This window comes from Equus asinus, chromosome 3, assembly GCF_041296235.1.
Source record: "Equus asinus isolate D_3611 breed Donkey chromosome 3, EquAss-T2T_v2, whole genome shotgun sequence".
NCBI classification, from domain to species: Eukaryota; Metazoa; Chordata; class Mammalia; order Perissodactyla; family Equidae; genus Equus; species Equus asinus.
The window spans coordinates 96,748,705-96,774,593 of record NC_091792.1 but is presented as its reverse complement, the minus strand read 5'-3'; the positions used below and the strand labels follow the sequence as shown (position 1 = coordinate 96,774,593).

The window sequence follows — 25,889 nt, the reverse complement described above, 5'->3', positions numbered from 1 at the left end:
AGGTATGGTGGAAGCCTCAGTTACGGTTAACAGGGAAATGGAGCCTTAGAGCACAGAATACATCTAACAAAAATGGGGAACAGGGTGACACTGTAGCTGGCTATTCAAAAAGGACCAGTTTCTCCCTATGGACCAACAGTCCCTACAAAATAAACTGTGCCTTAATTATTGCTTATTTAAAATTACACTTTTACAGAGCTATTTAGTACCTGACACAGAAAAACAATCACATAAGGAAGCATTTATTTGAGGTTTAACATGAAATCATACAAATAAAATTTGTATAAACACAAATCCACATTGAGTCATAACACAGATAGCAAAGGACAAAGTAAAAACAAAACTAACTGGCAGCTATATACAGGTGGACACAGTTGTGCCTTGTACACTAGAAAGTCTTTTACAAAATAATCATCTTAGATCAACAGAAGACCAATCTTCAATGTCGTCCTGCAAGATGGGTTACTTTAGCAATCTCCTCCTAAAAACAAAAACAAAATAGCTATTAGATTTGTGCAACTCTTGACAAGCTTTCAAAGGTCCACTTTCATGAACTGTTTTAAGTCCTCACTTTATTCTTTTCTTCAATAATTAAAGATCACATGCATATTCATTGGCAAAATGCAGCTTGGGTAATTAATAAATTCACCCTGGAATTCCCAAATGGTATTTAATTTAAATCTATTTAGAAGAGAAACTGGGAATGCAACCTTCCCATATTCACAGGTTGAACTGTGCTAGATTAAGGTCTACTAGAAGCATCTCTAGTAAACCAAGTAAAATGCTATTACAAACATGAATTTCTAATAAGCTTATTATATTGCAAGAAAATGAAATGTTTTGTGCATATGATCTTTAATTTATATCCCAGATTTTAAAGTTCTTGTTTTGGTTTGTAGATTTCACTATTAGCTATAAAAAGAAAAAGCAAGCATTAAATCTTAAAGAATGAACACTTAAAATGAGGCTCCACAATTGAAATACAACACTAAACAGAAGACCAAAATGATTAAGCTGTAAAAAGGCATTTATGTACTTTAACTCCTGTAAAAAACCATTTAAGTTAAGTTTAGACACTTAATCTTCAAAAAGATTAAAAAAGAAGCCAAAGTCTGAAGTTTTCCACTTTAATCTTTACGCTGGTACATGAAGTTGGAAGAGACCATACCACAGGACAGCGTTTTCTGGTGTATGCCTTGCGCTCTGCCCGCAACGTGCGACCCCCAGAGATAGACGTGGTCAGGGTGACACACGGCCTGCAATGAAGTTCCCGCTGGCGGGTACAAACAAGGTATAATGTCAGAGTTAGAAGACAACATTCTTGTTTTCCTTAAGTTGTACCCATTTCAGTACTTTACCTGTTAATAGTTCTAAAAAAGTTTAATTATTCCTCTAGACCACCTGGTACACAAAGCAAACAGAAAAACTCTTAAGTTTTTCTGTAATACTAAAGAAAGTGAGATAAGACTTTAAAGTTAAAGATCTATAGACACTTTAGGCAAAACAGGCTCATAAAGCAATTAAGAAATGAACAATTTAGTAAAAACAGGCTACATAATATTTTGTTTTTACTTATTTTTCATTTGTCTATTGATCTTTAAATTAAATTAGACATTTCCACTGGTTTCTCGTACTCTTATACACACCTGTTTTCTCCAATGTCCTCCTTTAGTATGGCTGGTAATTGTTTTGGTGATTGCCACCCCCTCGAGATGCCTTGCCGTAAGTGCTCTGTTGGCCTATTTTGAAAAGACAAAAATTTGTATTTAGATAGTTTCTATGAAATGGTTTCATTATAAGTATATTTAAAAACTATTAAACGTGTAAAATTGTGCATGCCAAACATTAAACTAATCATATTTTAATAGCCATTATAAACTAATCATTATCACTTATTCTAGAACATTTATATCAAAGCCCCTGTATTAGTGTAACCATCCTATGACTATCAGATGCCTCAAAAATGTTAACTCTCAACACTTCAATAAATGGAAAACCCATACACACAAGCAATTTCAGAATGGGACTGTATTTTTAACACTGAATTTTAATACCATTGGGTTTATGAAATTAAGTTAAATATTCTTACCACTGTAGTCTGCATATCCCTGTCCATATCCATAGTTCCCATAGTTATACCCAGTATAATCATAGCCGCCATAGCCACTATAGTTTTGATCACCACCATAGGCACTATTGTAATTTCCATATCCTTGATCATAATAGTTATTAAATCCTTGGTTCCAGTTTTGGCCCTGACCTGAAACAATGCACAATGATCGTTAGGAAACAACTTCTGACCCCAATGCTAACATAAAATGACGCATTCCCGTCTCTCACTCTGCAAATCTTAAAAAGGCAGGACAGACATCCATAATGCTATCTGCTTGAAAAAACTATTTTTCTAGTTGTCATAAAAAAGGGGGCAGAAAGTCCAATTGTGCCAGTATCAAGCTTCCTAAATTTAAGAGAAAATCAGGACAAAGCTGAAGAGAGGTAGACTGTTTGGCTTTAAAACAAGGACTAATGCCCAAGAAAACCTATCACTCCATGGTGTATCATGTAATTTAAAATACATTTAATAGTATAATTTCCCCATCAGTGATGACACTGTCAGAGTGGCCATCCTCTGAAGAAGTGAAACCAGTCAACTCATTAAAAACAAAACCCCACCCACTAAGCTAAGCATTTTCCATGTTGGAAAAGTTTAAATTTGGATTTACTTTCTTATGGGCTTATTCATATTTGGCAGCTGACAGCTTAAACCATTGAGCCATTTCCCAAGCATTAAGTCTCACCTCGGCCACGACCCCTAGTACCACCTCGTCCACCAGCTGCAGCACCTCTTCCTCCTTTTTGTTGTTGCTGTTGCTGCCTATATACTTCTTTGGGCTGTGCAACTTTGATTTCACACTATAAACAAGTTTTGAAAGCAAGCAAAGAGAATGGTTACAGAAATTCTAATGTTAAGCCATTTTGTCCTTCTCAAAGCAGATTGAAAATTTCACACACACACACGCACACAAACTCCTTAAATTTTTCATTTAATTAAAATGGCTTTACCTTCCCAGAACCAATTTGATGATATCTGCTTTCTAACAATTTCTTTACTGGCTCTTCATCTGTATATGTGATAAAACAAAATCCTCTTCTTTCATTTGTTTTTGTATCCATGGGAAGTTCAATATTTTCAATCTGAAATCAAGATGCACACTCAAGATCACCCAGTAACGGTAAAAAGCTACCAAAAGGTCTTAGAATGTCACAAGTCCTTTTCAAGCTTCAACTTGTTATTCTAATCAGATGACTTCTGTATAGAGACTGCTGCTTTATCATTACCATCAAACGAGAGTGATTTACCTGTGAAGCATTTAGAAGCGAAACCAAAACTTGCTTTATTTAATATCATTTCATATTGAACAGACACCAATAGTTATTAAGTCCAAACACTGACCATACCAAAGCATCCATGTTTTGGCCAAAATAAATTATATATTGGTTTGCATTACAGCACAGAAAGCAATGATTAAGACGTGGTGATTGGAAGGGATCTGAGTGGTATTTTAATCCCATCCTCATCTGACATGTGAATTTGTTCTGTAAGAAGTGGGCCAGGGATGAATGTTATATAAACACAACAAATATAAAACACATGTAAATATAGAATCAGCGCACCTCTCCAAAGGCTCCAAAATATTCTTTAATTTGTTCTTCAGAAGTATCTGGGCTCAATCCACCCACAAAAACCTTTTTAGGGGGCTCCTTCCCTTTTAAAGCTTTGGCCCTTTTGGGGTCTATCAATTTGCCATCCAGTTTGTGTTCTTTCAGTTCCAAAACCTAGAAGACAGATTTATTTAAGCTGACAGCAATGTACAATCAAGCCCCTGAACAACACACAAAAAGTATACAAAAACAGCACAACGCAAAACACGTTCCTACCTTATCAACACTAGCAGCATCTTTGAAAAGCACAAATCCAAATCCTCTTGATCTTCCCGTGACTGGATCTGTTTTAATTGTGCAGTCTACAACTTCCCCAAATCGAGACAAATACTCAGTCAGATCTTTCTTGCTTGTATCCCAGCTCAAGCCTCCAATAAACATTTTACTAGAAATAAAAGTGTTTTTTTTTTAAAAAAAAGTTAGCAGTAGCCCAAAACGATTACTTCAGTTCTGGGATTAATGATGTTTACCTATGAACTACGTACGGGGAAATTTACTTCTACGTACAGATAATTTAATACACGCTTAAAGATATACATAACCACAGACCACAAAAATCCCCAAATTCCATCAAGGTCACTTATGGAAAACAGTGGACAGCTTGCTCTCCACACTACACAATGCCAAGTTTAAACAAGGCCAACATGACACGTTAACGATGATTTTAGGTTACAAAATCCAACTTCCTAAACCAACCCCTCACAACTTAGTTCCACCCTCTTCCTCAGCTGTCAAGCCAACGTTCCAACTAAACTCATCAGACCGCGTTCTGGGGATCTGGGACCCAGTTGTCTACTGGTTCCCAAGCCAAAACTTCCTTAAACTGTCCCCAGAAAAACTGCGCGGAGCACCAACACACACACAATGAAGAGGCGGCGGCAGCTGCAGCATGCGGCGCAGCCAGCCCGGCCCCTCCCCCTCGGGCCCCACGCGGCGCCTGCGCACTCGGGACACAGACGCCGCCGCCCTCCTCCTCCAACCCCTCCGCCCTTCCCCCACCTTCCGCCGGCCTCTCAGTCACCCCCTCCGTCTCCTACTTTCCTCTTCCCTCCAAGCCAGGGAAGCCCGGGGGGCACGCGGGGAGCGGACTCAGGGCAGGAATGGGGGCAGCGCGCGGCTCCCGAGGGACGAAAGGCGCGTGCGGCGCGCTGGGCAGAAGGGAGAAGCGTGCGGTACCCGTCATCCTGCTGATTCTTGCTCGCGTTGATCTTGGACCCCTCTGCGAACTCCTCTATGTTGCTGTACTCGTTCATGTCCTCCATGGCGGCGGAGCTGTCGGTCGGGGGGTGCTGGCGCGCAGTCCGAGTCGCGGCGGCAGCGGCGGCGGAGCGTTGTATGGAGCCGGATTTAAAATGGCGGCGGAAGAGATCCGGCCGCCGCCTGCGCCCTCCCTTTATAGCCGCCCCGCCCGCCAATCGGGAGGGCTGCTGGGCGGTGACGTGGCGCTGGGCTCGGCGCGCCCCCTGCCGGGCAGCGCTGGGAGCGAGCGAAGGGAGGAGCGGGGCGAGCTGCCGCGGCGCCCGCGGCCGCCAATGGGAGAGGCTGCGGGAGGCTAAAGTAGCGGGCGCGGAGGGGAACAATGGCGGCGGCACATGGGAAAGCCGGGGCGGGACCTCCATCGCGGCCCTCCCGGTGAGGAGCGACGTCGCGGGTGAGGGGCCGCGGGCTTGGGAGGAGAGAAGCGTCAGAAGAGAAAAACGAAAGGGCGAAAAGTCCTGGAGTCAAAAATCCCAAGCAGCGTCGTCACAGGGCCACAGTCCCTCTTGCCTTGAGCGCCTTTGTCTCTGGCGTCCGGTCCAGCCCACTCCTAGCCAAGAGCCGTCAACCCCGCCTTTTTCCGCCCTCGGTCCCCGAGTGCCGAGCTGCTGCGGCGGGAGCTGCTACCGATTAGCGCCGCGGCCGGGCCGCTCCGGAAAAAGGCGGACTGCGCCCGGCGCCGGCGGCGAGGCAGCGAGCGCGCCCGTCTGCCCGTCCGACCGCCGCGCGCACGCGTGTTTTGTCCTCGAGCTGGCTGAAACCAGCCCAACAGGAAGCGGGCGCGCGGCGGCCCCTCCGGGCAGCGGCGTGGCCCGAGCGCCTCTTCCGCTACGACCGCCGGCGCGCAGGCCGAGGGGGCGCGGCGGGCCTGCCTTGCCGATGAGCCGGAACCGGGACCCGGCGCGGCCTCTTTTGCTGGCAGAGGGCGGGAGGGGGGCGCGGGCCCGGTCAGATTACTGTAAATATGCAAAGGCGGAGGCAGTGGGCGGGGAGGGGGTAGGTGCCGTAGAGGGCAAGGGGCACTCACATCCCCGGCGCGCCACTCGCGGGGCTCCCGTCTGCACGTGCCCCGGGCCTCTCCCGCTCGCTCAACCAGTCTGCGGAGAGCGCGCGCCCGAGCGCCCGGCTCCCGCGTTCGCTCCTTTGTTCCCGCCCACGCGAGGCCCATTTTGACGGATCGGGTTCGAGGCCCTCTGGCTGCCAATCGGCGTCGGCGCCGCTGCCGTCGCCCTCCCCCTCGGATCCCTGCGCGGGCCGCCCCCTTCCCTGCCCACGTGGTCTCGGCCTCCTGCCCCGGCGGCTCGCCAGTTCCGGGTCCCGGTGCCGCCGCCGCCGCCCTCTCGGCTCCCAGGGGCGCGGAGGTGGTCTCCCTTCGCGCTTCGGGCCACGCGCGGTTTCCCGCTCCGAGATTGCCGCGGGGCTGTCGGAGGCCCCGGACGGTGCTGGGGCGCAGCCGGCGCCGCCCTCCGCGCTCCCTACCAGTAGGCCGATTCGGGTGGTCGCATCCGGTGGGGAAATGGTCGTGCTTTCGGTGCCCGCCGAAGTCACTGTGATCCTGTTAGATATCGAAGGTACCACAACCCCGATTGCTTTCGTGAAGGTGAGGGGCGGAAGGGAGCGGGGAACTTACTTGTGCTTAAAAACAATTAAAAAAAATTTTAAATATTGCCGACCTTGCACTAGAGACACAAGGCGTTGGAGAGGCGGTGTGGCTTTGCTGCCGCAGTGGCACGGGAGGAAGTCGAAGGGCTGCGGCGGGCTGCGGGGGTGCTTCTCGCTGCACCATCTTTGCCCCGCCCTTGGTTAGATACGGATGAGTGGGAAGGGACGGAGGTGGTGGCGAGAAGGGGCGGAGGATGGTGGGTCCGCCCGCGCGGGGCCAGGCGAGGTGGGCGCCCCCGCCGGGCTGGTGAGCGCCTGCTTTGTGCTGCGTGGGGCCTGGAGAGGCGGCGGCCGCGATTCCGGGGTCCTGGGGGGCTCCAGTCCCGCCAAATGGAAAGACTGAACTGTCAAGATGACTTTGAGGGCGCCGTGGTGTCTTGGGCGCTGACGGCTGCTCTTCGCCCCTTCCCGCTCCTGCCGTTCGTGGCCGAACTGCACCCTGTGTGTTGCTGGACTAGGCTCTGTGGCACACGGCGCTGATTGGTCAGGCTGTGGAAGAAACGTCTAGATTTCCTTCGTTTTTCTCAAAAAACCATGGGAGCTTGAAGCTCTTACCCAAAGCCCTCCTTCTGGGGTGTCACTGTTAACCAACATTTGTCTACACTTAATTCACAAGCTTACGACTTTGCGTTATATCAGGTTCTTTTTTTACACATATTCTATTCGTCAGTCAAAATAAGGAAATAGCAAATATTAGTATCATTTTTAAAGAATGTTTTGGGCCTGGTCTTTTTATATGACTTACAGAAGTTTAAGATGAAAGCATTGACCAGAAGGGCCTGCATACAAGAATAGTCGAGATATCGTTTACAAAGAAAGAAAAACCCATCTTCCAGCAAATTGAGCTTTTAAATTGTGTAAATTTAGTTTTATTTTTAAAAATTATCTGTGGGACCAGCCCCGGTGGTGTGGTGGTGTAGTGGTTACGTTCTGTGCATTGCACTTCCCTGGCGTGGTTCGGTTCCAGCGTGGACCCACACCACTTGTCTGTGTCTGTCAGTAGCCATGCTGTGGCAGCAGCTCACGTTAAAAAAAAAAAAAAAAAAAAAAGGAAAAGCAAGACTGGCAACAGATGTTAGCTTAGGGTGAATCTTTCTCAGCAAAAAAATAAAAAATTGCTTGTGAAGAATGATTTTCTTGATATGGGTTATAATATAAAATCATTGTACACTTTTAGGACTCCAATATAACAACGACTTGAAAATTTTTTTAGAAGAATCACAATACCTTGACCACTTAGCACAGGTTCTTAAGAAATCCAGTTTGGCAGTTTTTTCAAATTTTTGATCACACCAGATGCCTCTGCAGAAATATTCAGGATCACGCAAATGCTCATAATTGAATTGACTTTCTTTTGCTTGTTGATTGTGACAGAATAACTGCTTTCTTGGAGTTCTCAGAGAAAAAAGGATTCCTCATCTTTGTGGTTTATAGTTTACAGCTCACTATCTCCATTCTGGCTTTCTCTCGCTTTCCATGTTCATCAGGAGACCAGGGCTAATGACAGGAAGGCAGTGTTGTGGTATATGGTATCTCCCATTCTTGGAAAGTTGATTTAGGGAATAAGATACCTCATGCGAATCAGCTTTGTTACAACACATGAGGTGCCTCTGCCTTCTTTCCCCCCTACTATGTCTTCTGCCAGATCATAGTATGAGCCACTTCTTAGAACCTTTGTTTATGGCGGACTTATTCTGAGATCTTTCTGAGAGTAAAAATGCCTTAGTGACCTACATAGATTTTTTTGAGGTTGACATTGATCTATAGGCAAATTAAAGGCAGGCTGCAAAACAATGATTTCAGGATCTTGTTTAAAATGATAGTTTCTTGTGCCTTGTCCTATAATTTATTATTATTTTATTAATATTGATTTTTAATCTATTGCTAATAATATTACTGATAATCTAATATTCTTATTAATTTGTTACACATTAATATGTCAAAACCGATGTTTCTGAAAGTATGTTCAGAAGAACATTAGGTCTGTGCATGTTTATAGCATCTATGCAAAAAAGATTTAATTATTAAATGCAGTTTTGGGAAGTGTTAGGCTATACGTGTTCATCTGGGTTTCTTTATTGCACAACTTCTCAGAGCCTTTATATCATACACACACACACGTGCTTTGTGAGTCTTCAAGAGAAAGGTATTTCACAAATTTGCTTGAACAAAAAAACTTTAAGCAGAGTATCTGAAAGACTAATCTTTTGAACACCTTTTAAAGTGATGCTAAATTACATCCTTCTGGAACCTCTGAGCATGGAGCTGGGAAGTGTGAGATGTTTATTCTACTTTGGGCTTTTTCGTTGCATTAGGTGTTGGAACATGTAGCCCTACTTCCTGTGGAATGATGGAAGGAAACAAACATTGGGACCGTACACATGTGACTTGTCTACTGGCTCATCCTGAGAAACTTTGCGCGATGTGTGCACTGTCTACATTTGACTGATAGGAAACTAAGGCTCTGAAAAACTGAACAGTATGCCTGAGATTTGAACCCAGATTGTCTGACTCAGAAACTCTTACTTTTTCCATTATTGCGCTCGACCTCTGAAATGGGAAGCACAGTGCTTGTTCGTCATCTTTGTTTGGCTGCTGTGCGTGTTAAAATGACACAGTTGATAGGAAAGCACTTTAAGCCATACGAAGTACCATGAAAGTATATGGTAACAAATTTCAGTTTACACTTCATCTTGGTGATAGGTTTAGGAGTGATCTTTTGGAACCAGGATAACTAATAAGTAAATTGAGTCTTACTTTTTTGGGGATTTGGTTCTGCAGTCACTGTATACTGTGAAAATTGAGTATCGTCAGAAATTTGAGGGGCCGGCTCCATGGCCGAGTGGTTAAGGTCGCGCACTCCGCTGTGGCGGCCCAGGGTTCGGATCCTGGGCGCGGACATGGCACCGCTCGTCAGGCCATGATGAGGCAGCGTCCCACATCCCACAACTAGAGGGACGTGCAACTAAGATATACAACTGTGTACAGCAGGGGTTTGGGGAGATAAAGCAGAAAAAAAAAGATTGGCAACAGTTGTTAGCCCAGGTGCCAATCTTTAAAAAAAAAAAAAAAGAAGTAGTTTAGCATAGTGGTTAAGAACAAAAACTTTAAAAAAGAAAAAAAAAAAGAAATTACCCTTGAAATACCCTGAGGAAGTCAGTCCTCTTTGAAGGCTAATTTCCATCTTTCAGTAAGTGTATGCGGTCATTTTTTCCTTTAGGGTTGAAACGTATCCCTGCTTTTTCCCTTGAGCACCAGAGGAAGTAGTTGGTTTGGGATTAGGTGATGTAAAAGAAAAGTATGTGTGTCAAGGGCCAGCCCTGTGGCACAGCCAAGTTCTCACGTTCCACTTCTGCGTCCCGAGGTTCACCGGTTCGTGTCCCAAGCGCGATCCTACGCACCGCTTGTCAAGCCATGCTTGTGACGTCAAGCCATGCTTGTGGCAGGCATCCCGCATGTAAAGTAGAGGAAGATGGGCATGGATGTTAGCTCAGGGCCAGTCTTCCTCAGCGAAAAGAGGAGGATTGGCAGTAGTTAGCTCAGGGCTAATCTTCCTCAAAAAAAAAAAAAGGGAAAATGTGTGTCAAACATGAGCCTTACACTGAGCTCATACTGTAAGAGACACTGGGAAACTGAGACTGTCCCAGGGAACAGAACGTCTTCATTGAGTGGAATGGCAGACAGGTTGCCAGCACTGGTTCTGGTTATTTTTCCCCTTCCTTTTTTTTTCTGTCTGAGCACTTATAGTTGAATGTGTCTATGATGCAGCTTAACTATATAAGATAACAGTAAGGGTCCAGGATATCGTATAGGATTCCGTAGAGTCTTCCTAGTCTGGAAAATGATGTTCTCTGGACAGCCTACTGCTCTATCATGCCTCAGCCCTTAGGCTCCAGACAACAACAAAACAGTGGTTTCACTTACCAGCTATTATTTCTTATTTTCTCTGAGTCATAGAGTTGTCAACTTTCTAGAGCAGGAAGGGCTGCTAGCTAGGATCATCTAGTGAATGCTGCAGCTGGCTAATTAATTTCTCATATGGTCACTTGATGCCTGGAGGGATGTCCTGTGTGAGCATCATCACAACTTGTTGGGGCCAGAGCAGCGGTAGAGTCCAGTTTCCTTAGATGTCCCCGGTCAATCTGAGTCCTCCAAGCCATCAGCCCTGCCCCTCAGTGCGGGACACATGCCTCTGGAGTTTTTCAGGTACTGGCTCTGATCCTCTACAGTGGTGATCGCCTAACATTTTTTGGTTGTGTACACCATCAGCAGAATTGGAGCAGGCACTACCAATAAAATTTATAAATTGTGTATACAAACTATTGTACTATTAGTAAGTTATAAATTGCAACTTAAAGATGAGATTAAACTAGTATGTACACATGAATATTGTTTTATTCTTTTCCCCTACCCTATGGAATCTTGTCTGCCCCTAGGCTGTATGCACCCATAGAGCCACCACTTCATTTTTGTCCATGGTGAGGTAATATTTGTTTTCTGACCTTGGGCGCTGTATCATTCTGATGTTTTTAGTGTGTAAGCCTATGAAATAACACCATCACCAGTCCCTGTAGTTATTCTGTCAGGAACCTTCAGCTATTGTTTCTGAGTTTGGGGAAAATGATCTCTTCTTCCTGAAAATGCTCTTTAATTTGGTGGCTTTCCTCTTGTTACTTGTCGAGTCTGTACGTGAAACAACAGTTGCAGTAGTTATGTTTTATAAAGTCAATGCGAACCCTGTATTAGCAAATACTGAATCGTTGCCCCTATAGAAAACACTTGCTTAGGTTCCTGTGAGCCTCTGGGCACAAAATTTTCATAAACTGATCAATACATAACCTTGATTTATATGTGTTTCTGTTTGCTTTATTTAATAGATATTGTTGAGTTATTAACATTGAACTCATGGTCAATGGCACTGTAATTCAGGCTTTAACGAAGTTTGTCTAACACCTGTATTTTGTCCATAAGGCACGTTATAGCTTTCTTTTGCTTAGGAACACTAGACAGCACTTCAGTGCTTTGCTTGGGAGCCATTTTAAACTGCAAAACCACCAATAAAAAAAGCACAAAATGTGAAAAATGTGGCACTAAATAGACTCTGGAAAGGACACTTGTTTAAAATACGAGAGGTGAAATGAGAAGGAAAAGCGTCATGTTGCACTGGGAATGTGTACATACGGTGTTTCAAAATTTTTGCTACATGTACCTGTTCTCATGATCGGGAAAGCACAGCGAGTATTGATTTTGGGGTTACAAGTAAATTTTAGCAAGTAGGAGAATTTGCAGATATGTAATCTGCAAATAATGAGGATTGTTTGCATAGAGTAGTATTTACAAGGATAGGCTTGGAGACCGCGCAGGTCTGGATTAGCATTCTGGCTGCCTCCGTCTATGATTTACGGCAAGCTAGTTAATGTCTCTGAGTCTAGGTACATACTTCCTCAGCTGTACGGTGGGGATATCTACTTCATAAGGCTACTGTGAATGTTTAATGAATGCTTAGCCCTTGAAAAAACTATTAAATAAATGAATATACTTACATCAATATTTCATCCATCATCCCAACAAATTTTGTGGGAGTAGTGGGCGGGGGGCATGTTTTTCATTTACGCCTTAGGAAAACTTTTCATGTTTGAAAATAAAATCTTTGTAATAATTAAGAAGCTTCCATTAACCAAAAGTATGAACCTGATTAGGATATTTGTCCCTAAAATCCATTAAGTGGGGCATGTGGGTACCCTTGCCAATGGCTCTTTATAGTTGTGCTTCTCAAACTTTAATGTGTATACAGATCATTGAGGGATCTTGCTAAACTGTAGTTTCTGATTCAGAGGACCTGGAACGGGACTCGAAGCTGGTTTTCTAACAGGTTCCCAGATGGTGCTGATGCTGCTGGTGCACAGGCCACACTTTGAGTATTTAGGCTCTATACACATTTGAAAGTTCTACCTGTTCATAGGCCTGTTAGCGCTGCTCTTTTCGAGTGGCTCATTTGGGGTGATAAAGCAGACCAAGCAAGAGGGTACAGATGAATTAAAGGAGGTCTGTCGTCATTAACAAGAACTGAAACCTCTCAGAGGTCAAGTCAATTGATTATGGATGAGTAAGCCTGTATACAGGAGAGAGCAAGGTAACGAAATAAGCCTGGTAGACACCAAAGCATTAAGCACATGGCCGCTTCCTCAGCTTTTGCAAATCGTCTTCCAGAACTGAACTGTAAAACAAAAATGTCTTTCTTAAAGGACAAATAGAATATTAGAAAAAGAAAGTAGTTATATGTACCTGACGGACTACCTAGATAGTACAGTTAAATGTTTATGTAATTGTGTGTGTATGTACAATAGGGACCTGCATAGTAAGCCTTTGGGTATCCTGGCAGATAGGCAGGTAAATAGTGCCTTGCTAAACCTGTTGTGTTAGTTTCCTATGGTTGCTGTAACAAATTACCACAAACTTAGTGGTTTAAGACAATACAGATTTATTATCTTACAGTTCTGGTGGGTCAGAACTCTGAAATGGGTCTCACTGAGTTAAAATCAAGGTGTTGGCAGCGCTGTGTCCCTTCTGGAGATTCCAGGAGAAAATTCTTTCTCTGCCTGTTGCAGCTTCTGGAGGCTGTCCACATTCTCTGGCTTGTGGGCCCTTCCTCTGTCGTCAAAGCCAGCAGTGTAGCATCTTCAGATTGATTTCTCCCTCTCTGACTTGGACTCTGACCTTCTCACTTCCCTCTTTCACTCATAAGAACCCTTGTAATTGTATCAGACCCAACCAGATAATCCAAAGATAATCTCCCCATCTTGAGATTCTTATTTTAATCACATCATTTACTTTACATGTAAAGTAACATTCACAGATTTTGGGATTTAGGACGTGGACATAGGAGGGTGGGGAGCATTTTTCTCCCTACCACACTTAGTTAACACAAACATTTCTGACTAGCATGCTTTTACAGGTTCTAGGCTACAGTGGAGTTAGACTTTATAATGGCTCTGCTTTTGTTTTGAAATTTAGCATTTATGGTGTTGGATACGATCTATAATATTTTTTTTTTAAGATTTGACAGGTTTTTTTTTTTTTAAAGATTGTGTTGGTGTTTAAGGATTATGTTGGTGTGGGGGTTGGTAAAGACTTTTTAGGGCTGGAGTTTTACCTTAGACAATGAAATAACTTGGCAAAGTTTTGAATTAGACTGAGGGAAAAGAAAAGATCTCAAAATAAACTTTCTGTTAGAAAATAGGAATTACGCAGACAAATCCTTGATCCTCTAAGTAATCCTTATTTGAAGTAGCAGATACCCATTTAATTGAAAATCAAAATGATAAAGATTTTGATTCCCTTTAAAAAGAGAATCCTGGTTGTATGTTTTTCCTGGTGTTTGTTTAATAAATTTCTTTGGAATATATTTTATGTTAGAACACTTTTAGAAATAATGTATTCTTGATTGTTTAACGATGCTGGTAATTTACTCTTTTATGTTCTATTTCAACAATATATTTTAGAAGAAAATAATTGGGAAATGTTAAAGTTGACATTTTTTCTCATGAAAACTGCTATGTTAATTTTATGGTCTTTCTAGGAAGAGAGCTTGCATTGTCTGGTAGTATCTCTCAACTTTGGTTAAACATTCGTTTGATAAGTATTGTCACTTCTAATGTTCTCAGCTCTGAGAATACGTATATGATGCCCACTCTGCCCTCAGTGTGAAACCGCTAGGTGACCACCCACAGGGACAAAAAAATCCAGACACTGCCTTCTACCTGTGCTATTTATTATTGACACCAGTAACTGCAGTTGAGGCACGTTCCCTGTCTTCATTGAGTCTATGAATTTAGGCTTCTTATCTGCAAGAATGGGGTAGTAGGATCTGCCGTGCTTGTAAAGTGGTGATGAAGATCAAATGAGATGAAATGCAAAAGCCTTTGAAAATTATCAAGCCCCATAGAAACATTGATTACGATGCAGGAAGTATCAGACTGGTGGAGTAGAAAGTTCTCGTGAAGGATCAGTAAGGAAAAGGGGGAACTAACATTTATTGGAACCTGCATGCTTTCGATTTTTTCCCCACTGTGATTATCTCCACCTCTGTTCCTTATGGCCCTAGCCAGAAATACGTTAAGAATGAGACCCAGAACACTGCTAATCTCAAAGAACTTGTGGAAGCACTGGGATGGCAGGACTGCCTCAATAAGTAGTTGTTGATGGTTTGATTAACATTCCCCCAACTTTCCCTATTGCTTAGAGTAATGTTTCCCAAAGGGAGACATACCCGTGGTGGTATGTGAGAGGATTTTTGTTGATTCAACTTGAAACAAAGGGAGGAGCCTTCGGAGAATCACTTACTTGGGTCTGAGTATATCAAGAGATGTATAGAAAGCTCCTCTGTCTTTAATTTCTGATCTCTTATTCTTCCAGAACCTTCCATAATCTTTCTATAATCAATCCTTCCTTTGTCTCGCATTTATTTGAATACCTATCATGTGCCACGCTCTGCTAGGGATCCAAAATCCTCCAGACCTACCTGCCACCCTCATGCAACCTAGGAAGGAAGACAGCTACATAAACAGATTTTCTTTGCACCATCAAAATCCCTTGTGGTTTCCTCTTGGCTAAGAGATAAAATTTCAACTCCTGAACTTCAACGAATGTGGGTTTTCCAACTTTATATCTCTCTATTCCTTTACACTGTTTATAGTTGAACATGCCCATTCAGGTCATGCCCTTTCACGCCACCACCATTCCTCTCGCTTGGAATGTCATACTTTTTCCTCTCCAACTACAGGTTGGTTCCATGTGCTCATTGACTTAAAAAATATTTATTGTGCTAGGCTGTGGGAATACAGAGGTAAGACCTGCTTCTGCTCTCAAAGGACTTTTGTTTGAGCAGGAATTTCAGTCCTCTTTCTCCCTCCTCTGCAGGGCCATGTATTTGCCACTGTAGCAGATGCTGCCTTGTGAGATTGTCTCTGTGTCCTGTCTTCCAGCAATGCGGAGAGCTCCTCAAGGACAGAGGCCAGAGCCTCGCACAGTGCTTGCACAGAAGCATTCAGTAAATGCTTGGTGATGGGGATATGGTGCATTCCAGAAGGGGCCTGAGAGGGGCTGGGATTAAGTTTCTCCCAGTCTCTGCTATCCTTGCCATTTCAGTTTTCCTCAAGGTGGTACTTTATCTTATTTGAACAGCATGCAATTTAACCGAAGCATTTCTAGAGTGTCATTAGAATTTTCATTGACCCAGCATTTCTAAAACCACAAGTTTTAGAGGAAGAAGTCAGCTAACAATGGAAATTAAAAGCCATAAAAGACTGACATTTTTATTAACAATTAAATTAAAATGCCAAATACATTATTTTATGGAAACTGTTAATGAGGATAGAGGGAAGTATTTTTCCCCCCAAATTAATTCATGCTTGTTATAAATTGCAAACATTACAGAAAAGCGTAGTGTAGAGAGTGCCCTCTTTTGCTTCTCACACCCAGAGATGGCCATTAAAAGTTTGGTGAAGAGGAAGATGGGCATGGATGTTAGCTGAGGGCCAGTCTTCCTCAGCAAAAAGAGGAGGATTGGCAGTAGTTAGCTCAGGGCTAATCTTCCTCAAACGAAAAAAAAAAGTTTGGTGACTATTCCTTCTGATTTTTTTCCTCTGCATACAGTGAAGTCATTTGGACCCTTCTTGAAAGAAATGTCGTCAGATTGACCCCCCAAAAGTCACCAATTTTAATATATATCCTCCACACATACCTTTTTAAATATGTGGGTAGGCCTTTATCTTGCTCAGATAAACCTTGTTTTAAATTAAAAAAAAAAATTTTTTTTCAATTTTTTCTTCTTCTCCCCAAAGCCTCCCAGTACATAGTTGTATATTCTAGTTCTGGGTCCTTCCGGTTGTGCTATGTGGGACACACCTCAGCATGGCCAGATGAGCAGTGCCATGTCTGCATCCAGGATCCAAACTGGCGAAACCCTGGGCCACCGAAGCAGAGCGCGTGAGCTTAACCACTCAGCCATGGGGCCAGCCCCTCAGATAAACTTTTTAAGGCTATCTTGTGTTTATCTCTGAAAAGTCCTGTCTTGTATGATGGTTCTTAAAATATTCCATACTTATAGCTCACCTCATGTCACCCCTTCACTAAAGAAAGATAGGTATTCTTTTTATAGTAAAAACTTATTTTTGTATAAAACTTTTTTTTTTCGTGAGGAAGATTGGCCCTGAGTTAACATCTTGACAATCTTCCTCTATTTTATTTATGGGACGCCTGCCACAGCATGGCTTGATGAGCAGTGTGTAGGTCTGTGCCCTGGATCTGGACCCATGGTGCCCGGGCTGTCAAAGTGGAGCATGTGAACTTAACCACTACACCACCAGCCTGGCCCCTCTGTGCTTCTTTTTTAAACCTTATCCCAACTGTTAGCCCCTTGTGATGATAACCTTCCCTTGTGCATTGTGATTCATTGCAGTTAATTAAATTACAGTTTAACTTTCTTTAATTACAGTTTAATCTCTTTAATGGGATTTAGAAGACACTTTTGTGTCATCAGCAACACATGTATTAATTCATTTTGAATGCAGGTAATGAAATCCACTGTTCATTCCTAAAGGCTGCAGCCTTCAAAGGGGAATGGTTATGTCCCGGCTTACCTTATGAAGATAGGGACTGCGAGTTCTAATTTCTAAGCCCCTGCAGCTCTGCGTAGCAGCCAGAGCACCAAAACTTCTCTTGGTGGTTCCCACTGTGGTCTTCAGGGGGGATATTTAAGGAGCAGTGCTGATACTACAACTGCTGAAGCTGATGGATGTCATGGAGCACTCCAAGAAGTAGTGAATTCCCATCATTAGAAGTGCTCCAGCAGGTACAAACTTCCAGTTATAAAATAAGTAAGTTCTGGGAATGTAATGTGAGCATGGTGACTATAGTTAATAATACTGTGTTGTATGTTTGAAAGTTGCTGAAAGAGTGGATCTTAGAAGTTCTCATCATAAGAAAAAATTTGTTAACTGTGGTGATGGATGTTAACTGGACTTATTGTGGTGATCATTTTGAAATATATACATATGTCAAATCATTACGTTGTACGCCTGAAACTAATATAATGTTATATGTCACTTATATTTCAACTTAAACAAAGATTATACGTTTTCATTGTAGAAAATAGATATGCAAAAAAGTTTTTTCCTTGTAATCGCATGACTCAGAGAGAACTTTTGTAAACATTTATGTGTGTTTTCCCCTAGATTTTGCTCTGTGCATTAGATGTTCCTCAGAATAGAATTTCACTCTATAGTCTATTTGTAACCTGTGTTATTTCTTGTGTAGAGAGTCTGATTTGTTTTTAAGACCCATCAAGCCACTTAATTTTCCTTTTCTTTTTGTCCTTTGAGATTAATAGAGAAATACTAGCCCACCAATGTTTCCTTTGTGTTGTTTAATTTTCTGGCTCAAAAAAGTTTAACTTCTCATAACCACATGATCATCTCAGTAGACGCAGAGAAAGCATTTGACAATATCCAACAGCCATTTATGATAAAAATTTAACAAAATGGGGATAGAAGGAAATTACGTCAACATAATAAAGGCCATATATTGCAAACCCACAGGCAACATCATACTCAATGGGCAGAAACTGAGCACCATCACTCTGAGAACAGGAACAAGACAAGGATGCCCACTAGCACCCCTCTTATTCAACATCGTACTGGAGGTTTTGGCCAGAACAATTAGACAAGAGAAAGGAATAAAAGGAATCCAAATAGGGAGTGAAAAAGTGAAACTCTCGCTGTTTGCAGACGACATGATCTCATATAGAAAATCCTAAAGAATCCATTGGAAAGCTATTAGAAATAACAACTACAGTAAAGTTGCAGGGTACAAAATCAACTTACAAAAACCAGTTGCTTTTCTATACTTTAATAATGAACTTACAGAAAGAGAACTCAAGAGTACAATTCCATTTACAATCGCAACTAAAAGAATAAAGTACCTAGGAATAAATTTAACCAAGGAGGTGAAGGACTTATACAGTGAAAACTATAAGACATTACTGAAAGAAATAGATAATGACATAAAGAGATGGAAGGAGATTCCATGCACGTGAATTGGAAGAATAAACATAGTTAAAATGTCCATGCTACCGAAAGCAATCTACAGATTCAGTGCAGTCCCAATCAGAAGCCCAATGACATTCTTCACAGAAATAGAACAAAGAATCCTAAAATTCATATGGGGCGACCAAAGACCCCAAATTGCTAAAGCAATCCTGAGAAAAAAGAACAAAGCTGGAGGCATCGCAATCCCTGACTTCAAAATGTACTGCAAAGTCATAGTGGTGAGAATGGCATCGTACTGGTACAAAAACAGGCAGACAGATCAATGGAACAGAACTGAAAGCCTAGAAATAAAACCACACATCTACGGACAGCTAACGTTCGACAGAGGTGCCAAGAATATACAATGGAGAAAAGACAGACTCTTCAATAAATGGTGTTGGGAAAACTGGACAGCCACATGCAAAAGAATTAATGTAGACCATTATCTCACGCCATACACAAAAATAAACTCAAAATGGATCAAAGACTTGAGGATAAGTCCTGAAGCCCTAAAACTCCTGGAAAATAACATAGGTAATACACTCTTTGATGTTGAACTTGAAAGGATCTTTTCTGATTTACCATGTCTCCTCAGACAAAACAAAAGAAAAAATAAACAAATGGGAGTTCATCAGCCTGAAGAGCTTCTGCAAGGTAAAAGAAACTAGGATCAAAACAAAGAGACAACCCACCAATTGGGAGAAATTATTTGCAAATCATATGTCTGACAAGGGGTTAATCTCTAATATATAAGGAACTCACACAAGTGAACAATCAAAAAAAAACAGCCCGATCAAAAGATGGGCAGAGGATATGAACAGACATTTTTCCAAAGAAGATATACAGATGGCCAATAAACACATGAAAAGATGTTCAATATCACTAATCATCAGGGAAATGCAAATCAAAACTACACTGAGATACCACCTTCTGCTTGTTAAAATGGCTATAATCACTAAGACTAAAAATAACAAATGTTGGAGAGGGTGTGGAGAGAGGGGAACCCTCATCTACTGCTGGTGGGAATGCAAATTGGTGCAGCCGCTATGGAAAACAGTATGGAGATAGCTCAAAAAACTAAAAACAGAACTACTTTGTGACCAGCTATCCCGCTACTGGGTATCTACTCAAACAACTTGAAATCAACAAGCCGAAGTAGCATATGCACCCCTGTGTTCATTGCAGTACTATTCACAATAGCTAAGACATGGAAACTATCCTAAGTGCCCATTGACTGATGATTGTACAAAGAAGATGTGGTGTATATATGTACAATGAAACACTACTCAGCCATAAAAAAGACAAATTCATCCCATTTGCAGCAATGTGGAAAGACCTGGAGGGAATTATGTTAAGCGAAGGAAGCCAGACTGAGAAAGACTGAACAAACACATGGACAAAGAAAACAGTTTAGTGGTTACCAGGGGAAGCGGGGTGAGGGGTGGGCACAGGGGGTGAAGGGGAGCACTTATGTAGTGATAGTCAAGAAATAATGCACAACAGGAATCTCACATTGATGTAAACTATTATGAACTCAAAAAAAATTAACATCTCAAATACTATAAATCATTTGCACTATGTAGTTCCTTTGGAAGGTTTTTAAAGTAGTCTCTTTAAACAGCTGTACTCTAAGTATTACCCATTACCTTTTTATTACCCATTTTCTTCAAAGAAGACTTGAGTAAATATTATAGTAACAGTTTTATTTTTATTGATTCTATGACCTTTTCATTAAACAACCACTTGACCATAAAGCAAATCCATATTTGGACTTCTAAACATTTATGAGGCAACTTCTTTAATTAGATCTTCAGAAATTTTGTGGCCCTTAATGGAGCTCTTTCAGAAAACTACCATTGAGCTCTGGAGCGTAATATAAATTGCTGCTTGCATAGCATCCCCTCCAGCATTTAGTGGAATTTAATCATAGCCCCCTGAAAGACAAATGCTCTCATTTAGTTCTGTGTGTACTAGTAAACTGTAACAACCCTTTTGGTGCCTGGTGGACTAAAAATACTCGGGTTTGTAGAATCCTGCATTTACTGCAGCGTTTTTTTCATACTATAACATTCTGAAATTATCCATAAATGGATTATAACTGAAGTTGAAACATTTTTCATCACCGTTACTTCTGGAATTACTTCTAAAGCCTGAAAATGTTCAGTGAGCAGGTTTGGGTAAGAAACACCAGCTTTAAAAAGTATTTTTAGAGCATTCTCACATGGTATAGCACATGTCAGGCTATGATATAATTACTGGCTTTTTAAAATAAGCAACTTGAAGGCAATTCATTTTTCTCACGTAATAGATGCTCAGTGCTCAATAGTGTGTTGAAAGAATGGATGAAATTTTCACGGTTTAGTTCTTTGCCCCATGCATTTTTATGTTATGCAGTAACACTTTTGCACTAAAATAGAAAACACTCTGCTAACATGCCAACCCCAGGTAATATTGATATTGCAGGTGTTATACTAAGTTCTAACTTCTTTGCCTAGCTTTGTGCTTACTCAGTGCACAGGGGAGTTTTATGTCTGGAGGAAAGGGGCAAATTGGATGATCAGGAATTCTAAAGTAATCTCTAACTTTTAAAGCTTTTCCTAAAAGTTTAGAATTGTTTGAAATCTTGCACCGTTTGTTTCTCTGAGTCCTCTGAGGAGAGGGGCTGTGGTTGAAACTCCATTATCTGGCACTCAGTAGCTCCTCAGTGAATGCTGAATGAATGAGTTGGTTGTGTTTGTGATTTATCCTCTGGGAACTTCTCTACTATTATTTATCACTACATTTGGGTCAAAGGTGATCCTTGCCCAGTTTAAATGTTTGTGCTGGAGAATATAATAAGTGGTAAGATGCTGGGTGCTCTCCATCTGTCTGGTTATCTCTAATTATTGCAGTGGGTTTGCTTGGTATTATTATTCTCACTTAGCAGATGAGGAAACTGAGGCTCAGAGAGGATGAGTTAGTTGAACACAGCTGGTAACAGGCAGCGGTGGGACTCCGGCCTGGCGTGCTACCGGGAGTCTGTCCTCTTCATCTCCTCACCCACAGAGTTTAGGGACCGGGACTCTCAGGATTCAGACTCTTCGTGAATTGTTCTTGGTACCAGTAAAGCTAGATACAGGAAATTGGACTTCGTGAAGCACGGAAGTAGTGTAGCGCTACATGCATTTTTATAACTCTTGAGTACTTACCTCCTTAGTCCCTGGGAGGCCCTGAGTCTAATCAGGCTTCCCCCCAGGAATGTTTCCAGTTGTTTGGGAGTTGGTGAATATTGGAGGTATGACACTTGGGGAGGATGACCAAGTGAGAAAGAAGCAGGTGTGGGATAAGGGATCAAAATTACTTGTTTGTTTTTTACTTGTAAAACATTTTAAGTAAGCAATAATGAAGATTAATGTGATGACCATGTACCCACCACAAAGCTGATTAAATTTTGAATTTATGTTTGTTTCAGATCTTAAAGAAATAAAACATTACAGATGTAACTGAGGCCCTGAGTACATCCCATTTTGTATTAGTTTTATTCATACATTAGAGTTTATGTTCATATTAGTAAATATGATTTTAGTATGTTCTTTTTTAACTGCTATGTCATGTTTTAGAGTATAAATATACCCCAGTTATCTGTTCTCAAGCTGATAAAGATTTAGGTTGGTTCCAATTATTTTGCTATTATTCCCAGTGCTACAATAAACATCTTCTTACTCGCCTCTTTGTGCACATGTGCATATGAATTTCTCTGTGGTTGTGCCCAGGAGAGGAATAGCTGTGTGTGTCTGCTTTCAGTTTTACTACATCTTCTCGGATAGCATTCTCAAGTGGGGGGCCGGTTTGCAGTCCTACCACAGTGCACGAGAAGGGGAGAGATGTTAAGAAAGAGAAAGGAAGGAATAAGGAGGGGCATGAGGGGAAAACTAAGTATTTAAAGAAAATCAGAACTATATCATATGGTAAAAGGAATCACTTGCAGAAAAAGTTGTCAATCTTAGCTCTTCATTTTCCTTCTTTTAGATCAAGAATGAGTTTTTATTGAGCTTAAACAAGGCTTTTCTGTCAAGTATGCTAAAAAAAATTTGCTTGATCACTGTTTACATGCTTCTGAGTCTGCTGAATGATCCATTACTTACTGGAATGCCACATGAGAACAGGCAAAATTGAATGACTTCTTTATTTTTATTAGGGCAGGTGAAATTTGAATAACATATTATGAAGAGAGGTAAATGCTTCACTCTTAGCATTTAAAAAAAGCCATAATAACTTTCTCGTGTTGTGCATTTTCATTTGGGGAGTGCAGTTTAAGTTGAACTTAGACTTGGGTCTTTGGAAATATTAAAAAGTTCTAATTATGTAGCCAAACTTTTGTTTGCTTCAGTCAGGGAAACACTGTGCACACTGAAAAAACATGGTTTTGTTCATATTGATGTATTGACTACGTCCTAACCATATCATCCCTCAGGGCTGTTAGTGGAAAATAAAATAAAAAGTTTTCTGCCAGCTTCTTTCTTCTCTTTTTGCCCTCGTTCACACTCTTGTGACAGTGTTTAAGAAAGTGTGGAGATCCAGAAGCTTGTAACGAGGAGGCTGCAGAAAGGGCAGAGGGGGAAAGCGCAGATCGGTGATTTCAGATGTTCCCTGCATCCCACGAAGCTGGGCAGGGCAGGGTCTGGTTAGTGCTCATCAGAAGAGACAGGTGTGCTTTTTGGCACAAATGACCCTGTGATGGCGGGTGCTGGTGTGTCATGAGTTGGAGTCTACTCTTATTATTACATGTAGTGAGCCCTCTTTGCAGGGAATAGGATTGCTTACCTTAAGGGCCCTTTGCCCACCTGAGGTGGCATGGAAACATGTGGAAACCTCTGGCCTGTGCAGTCACTGGATGAGGTGACCCTGTGGAGAGCCTTTGCCATCTGCTCCGTGTTCTCGGTGTGGAATGTGCTCTCCTCTACTCTTCTCCGGCTCAATCCTGTTCACCTTTGGTGGTTCTCAGACTTTTTGTTCTCAGGATTCCTTTATACTCTTAAAAATTTCTGAGGGCCCAAAGAAGTTTTGTTTGTGTGGGTTATATCAATCAACATTTACCATACTAGAAATAAAAACTGAGAAATTTAAAAATATTAATTCATTTTCAATAAGAATAAACCCCATTACTTTGTTAAAATAAATAAATAAATATGTTTATACAAAAAACTTTTGTTTGTTTGTTTTGGAAAACTTGGTTGAAAGAGTGGCGTTGTTTTACATTTTTGCAGGCCTCTTCGATGTCTGGCTATTGAACAGCTAGATTCTCTTAGCTGCTTTGGGTCTCTTGTGATACCACACATCCTGTAGCTGCTGGAAGACTCTGTTATACACTCCTGCAAGAATGAAAGTGAAAAAGGCAAATAATATCTTAGTACTCTTATGAAAATAGTGTGGCCTCGTGGGCCCCCTAAAAGGGTCTCAGGACTCTTGGGGGTCCTCAGTCACACTTTGAGCATCGCTGCCTTACATCTCAGTTCTCTTGTCACTTTTCCAGTGAGGCTTCTCTGACCTCCCTCACTAGGGCACATTTTCCTATTTTGTGTCCTAATAGTACTATGTACCTCTTATTTGTAGCATTAATTAAAGTACCTTTTTAAGTATAATGTGTGTTTCTACTACTAGGCTCCTTGAGATTAGGGATCATGTATGGTTTTTGCTCACAATTATATCTCCAGTTTTTCCCACAAGGGCCTGCCCTGTACTGAGCATTCAGTAAATGAATAATTAAATGAGTAATGAATTTAAATAAACAGACCTCTTGAATTCAACTTGGTTATAGGATTTCCTTTAATGGTATAAGGCCTTTTCTGAATTTTATTCTTGGGGCCTAGACTCACAGCATAGACTCATTTTCTGTTTTTTCAGACTCTGGTTCTTGCTAAGACTGTTGCAGAGCCATTCTACCCTGGATTTGCAGCAGCATCCTGCCCGTAGTCTGCTCGTCTCACCCATCACACCACATTACAATTCTTTGTTTGCCTGCTACTCCTCCATCTCTCCCACTAGATTCTGAAGCTTATTGAGAAAAGGGACTGTGACTTATGTAGCTTTTCAATCCCCTTCTCCATGCCCCACTCAGGGACTAGCATATCTTGGCATGTAGTAGACACTAAAAAATTACTGAATGTGCCACATTTGATTTGAAAAGATACCTATGTTATAATTTCAAGTAAATGTAAAAAACTTGATTTAAGAGAAATCATGTTCCCAATGCGTGGATTACTGACAGGTTATTTATTTCTGAATTGTTTTGCATGTCAGTTTCTTATAGAGTATTCTATAGGTAGTCTGATTACCAAGAAAGAATCGTGGTGATCAGGGTTTTTTTTTAAACGTTTGTCATGAATGGACACCATTCTTTCAGCAGATATGTGAGTTATCTCACGTACGTGTGCCACGTACTGGGGTGTGCACTGGGGGTACAGCTGTGAGCCAGACGCGCCTGATCCCTGCCCTCGAGGACGCAGTCTATCAATCTAGTCTAGGAGTCAGCAGACTTTTTCTGTAAAGGGCTGAATAGTAAATGTTTAGACTTCTCAGGCCATATGGTCTTAGTTACAAATACTCAACTCTGCCATTGTGGCCCCAAAGTAGCCATAGACACTGTGTAAACAAATGAGTGTGGCTGTGTTCCAGTAAAACTTCATTTACAAAAACAGGAAGTAGACCAGATTTGGCCCGTGGGCTGTAGTTTGCTGACTCTTGATCTAGTTCATTTGTTTCTTGGTATCTGTCTCTGTCTCACTCATTTATCCACAGCAGCAATTTTCAATGACATTTTCAGTGGCTTCTTTGCTGCAATTAGCTAAGGTGAGATTGTTGAACTTGATCTCATGCAAATGACTAAAGCTAATTCTTGATTTTTCTTTTCCTCTTTTATCCAGGACATTTTATTTCCTTACATCAAAGAAAATGTTAAAGAGTATCTGCAGACACATTGGGAAGAAGAGGAGTGCCAGGAGGATGTCGGTCTTTTGAGGAGACAGGTTGGGACATTTCTGCTCTGTTGCTTCCACATTCCCAAGTGTCTTAGAATTGAGGATACCTAGAGACTTAGAGTATGCTCTGAGTGTGCTTCAGGTTAAGTGTTCTGGATCACAGGGATGGAAGTTGCAGTGACTTGCCTGCGTAGGAATGCACAGG

The 25,889-nt window shown here is 41.7% G+C and overlaps 2 protein-coding genes across 5 annotated transcripts in view; one reads left to right on the top strand and one right to left on the bottom strand.

The window, feature by feature from the left end:
• Window positions 1-221: 221 nt before the first annotated feature.
• On the bottom strand, window positions 222-5,579 carry HNRNPDL (heterogeneous nuclear ribonucleoprotein D like). 3 transcript variants are annotated; one of them, XR_001401890.3, is made up of 9 exons: window positions 4,900-5,579; window positions 3,940-4,108; window positions 3,676-3,837; window positions 3,064-3,195; window positions 2,799-2,913; window positions 2,090-2,260; window positions 1,647-1,739; window positions 1,169-1,273; window positions 222-481 (listed from the first exon to the last, which is right to left on the bottom strand). XR_001401890.3 is itself a non-coding variant. In XM_014865219.3 (8 exons), exons 1-7 carry the CDS (start codon window positions 5,340-5,342, stop codon window positions 1,669-1,671), a joined length of 1,263 nt encoding a protein of 420 aa, XP_014720705.1. In that variant the 5' UTR covers window positions 5,343-5,579; the 3' UTR covers window positions 222-481; window positions 1,647-1,668. The 3 variants fall into 3 exon arrangements, 2 of the variants coding, with proteins under 2 accessions (XP_014720705.1, XP_014720706.1); XM_014865219.3 differs by lacking the exon at window positions 1,169-1,273; XM_014865220.3 differs by lacking the exon at window positions 222-481 and having other exon boundaries at window positions 1,148-1,273.
• Window positions 5,580-6,195: 616 nt separating this feature from the next.
• The window catches only part of ENOPH1 (enolase-phosphatase 1), a 32,128-nt gene continuing 12,434 nt past the window's right edge, over window positions 6,196-25,889 (top strand). Inside the window, exons 1-3 of one of the 2 annotated variants that reach the window (XM_044766224.2) lie at window positions 6,196-6,551; window positions 23,975-24,102; window positions 25,631-25,732. In XM_044766224.2, coding sequence (XP_044622159.1) covers window positions 24,088-24,102; window positions 25,631-25,732 — 117 coding nt within the window. In that variant the 5' untranslated portion in view covers window positions 6,196-6,551; window positions 23,975-24,087. Of the gene's footprint in view, window positions 6,581-23,974; window positions 24,103-25,630; window positions 25,733-25,889 lie in introns of both variants that reach the window. The other variant, XM_014865222.3, reaches the window with a different exon arrangement.

What these genes read in the sequence shown, in the direction of transcription:
- HNRNPDL (XM_014865219.3), bottom strand. Translation starts at nt 5,342, where the DNA reads ATGGAGGTCCCGCCCCGGCTTTCCCATGTGCCGCCGCCATTGTTCCCC. An exon ending in AAGAATCAGCAGGATGACGG is followed by an intron (nt 4,109 to 4,899) that starts GTACCGCACGCT and finishes TTTTATTTCTAG; the next exon opens with TAAAATGTTTATTGGAGGCT. An exon ending in TACTAGGGGTCGTGGCCGAG is followed by an intron (nt 2,261 to 2,798) that starts GTGAGACTTAAT and finishes GCATTGTTTCAG; the next exon opens with GTCAGGGCCAAAACTGGAAC.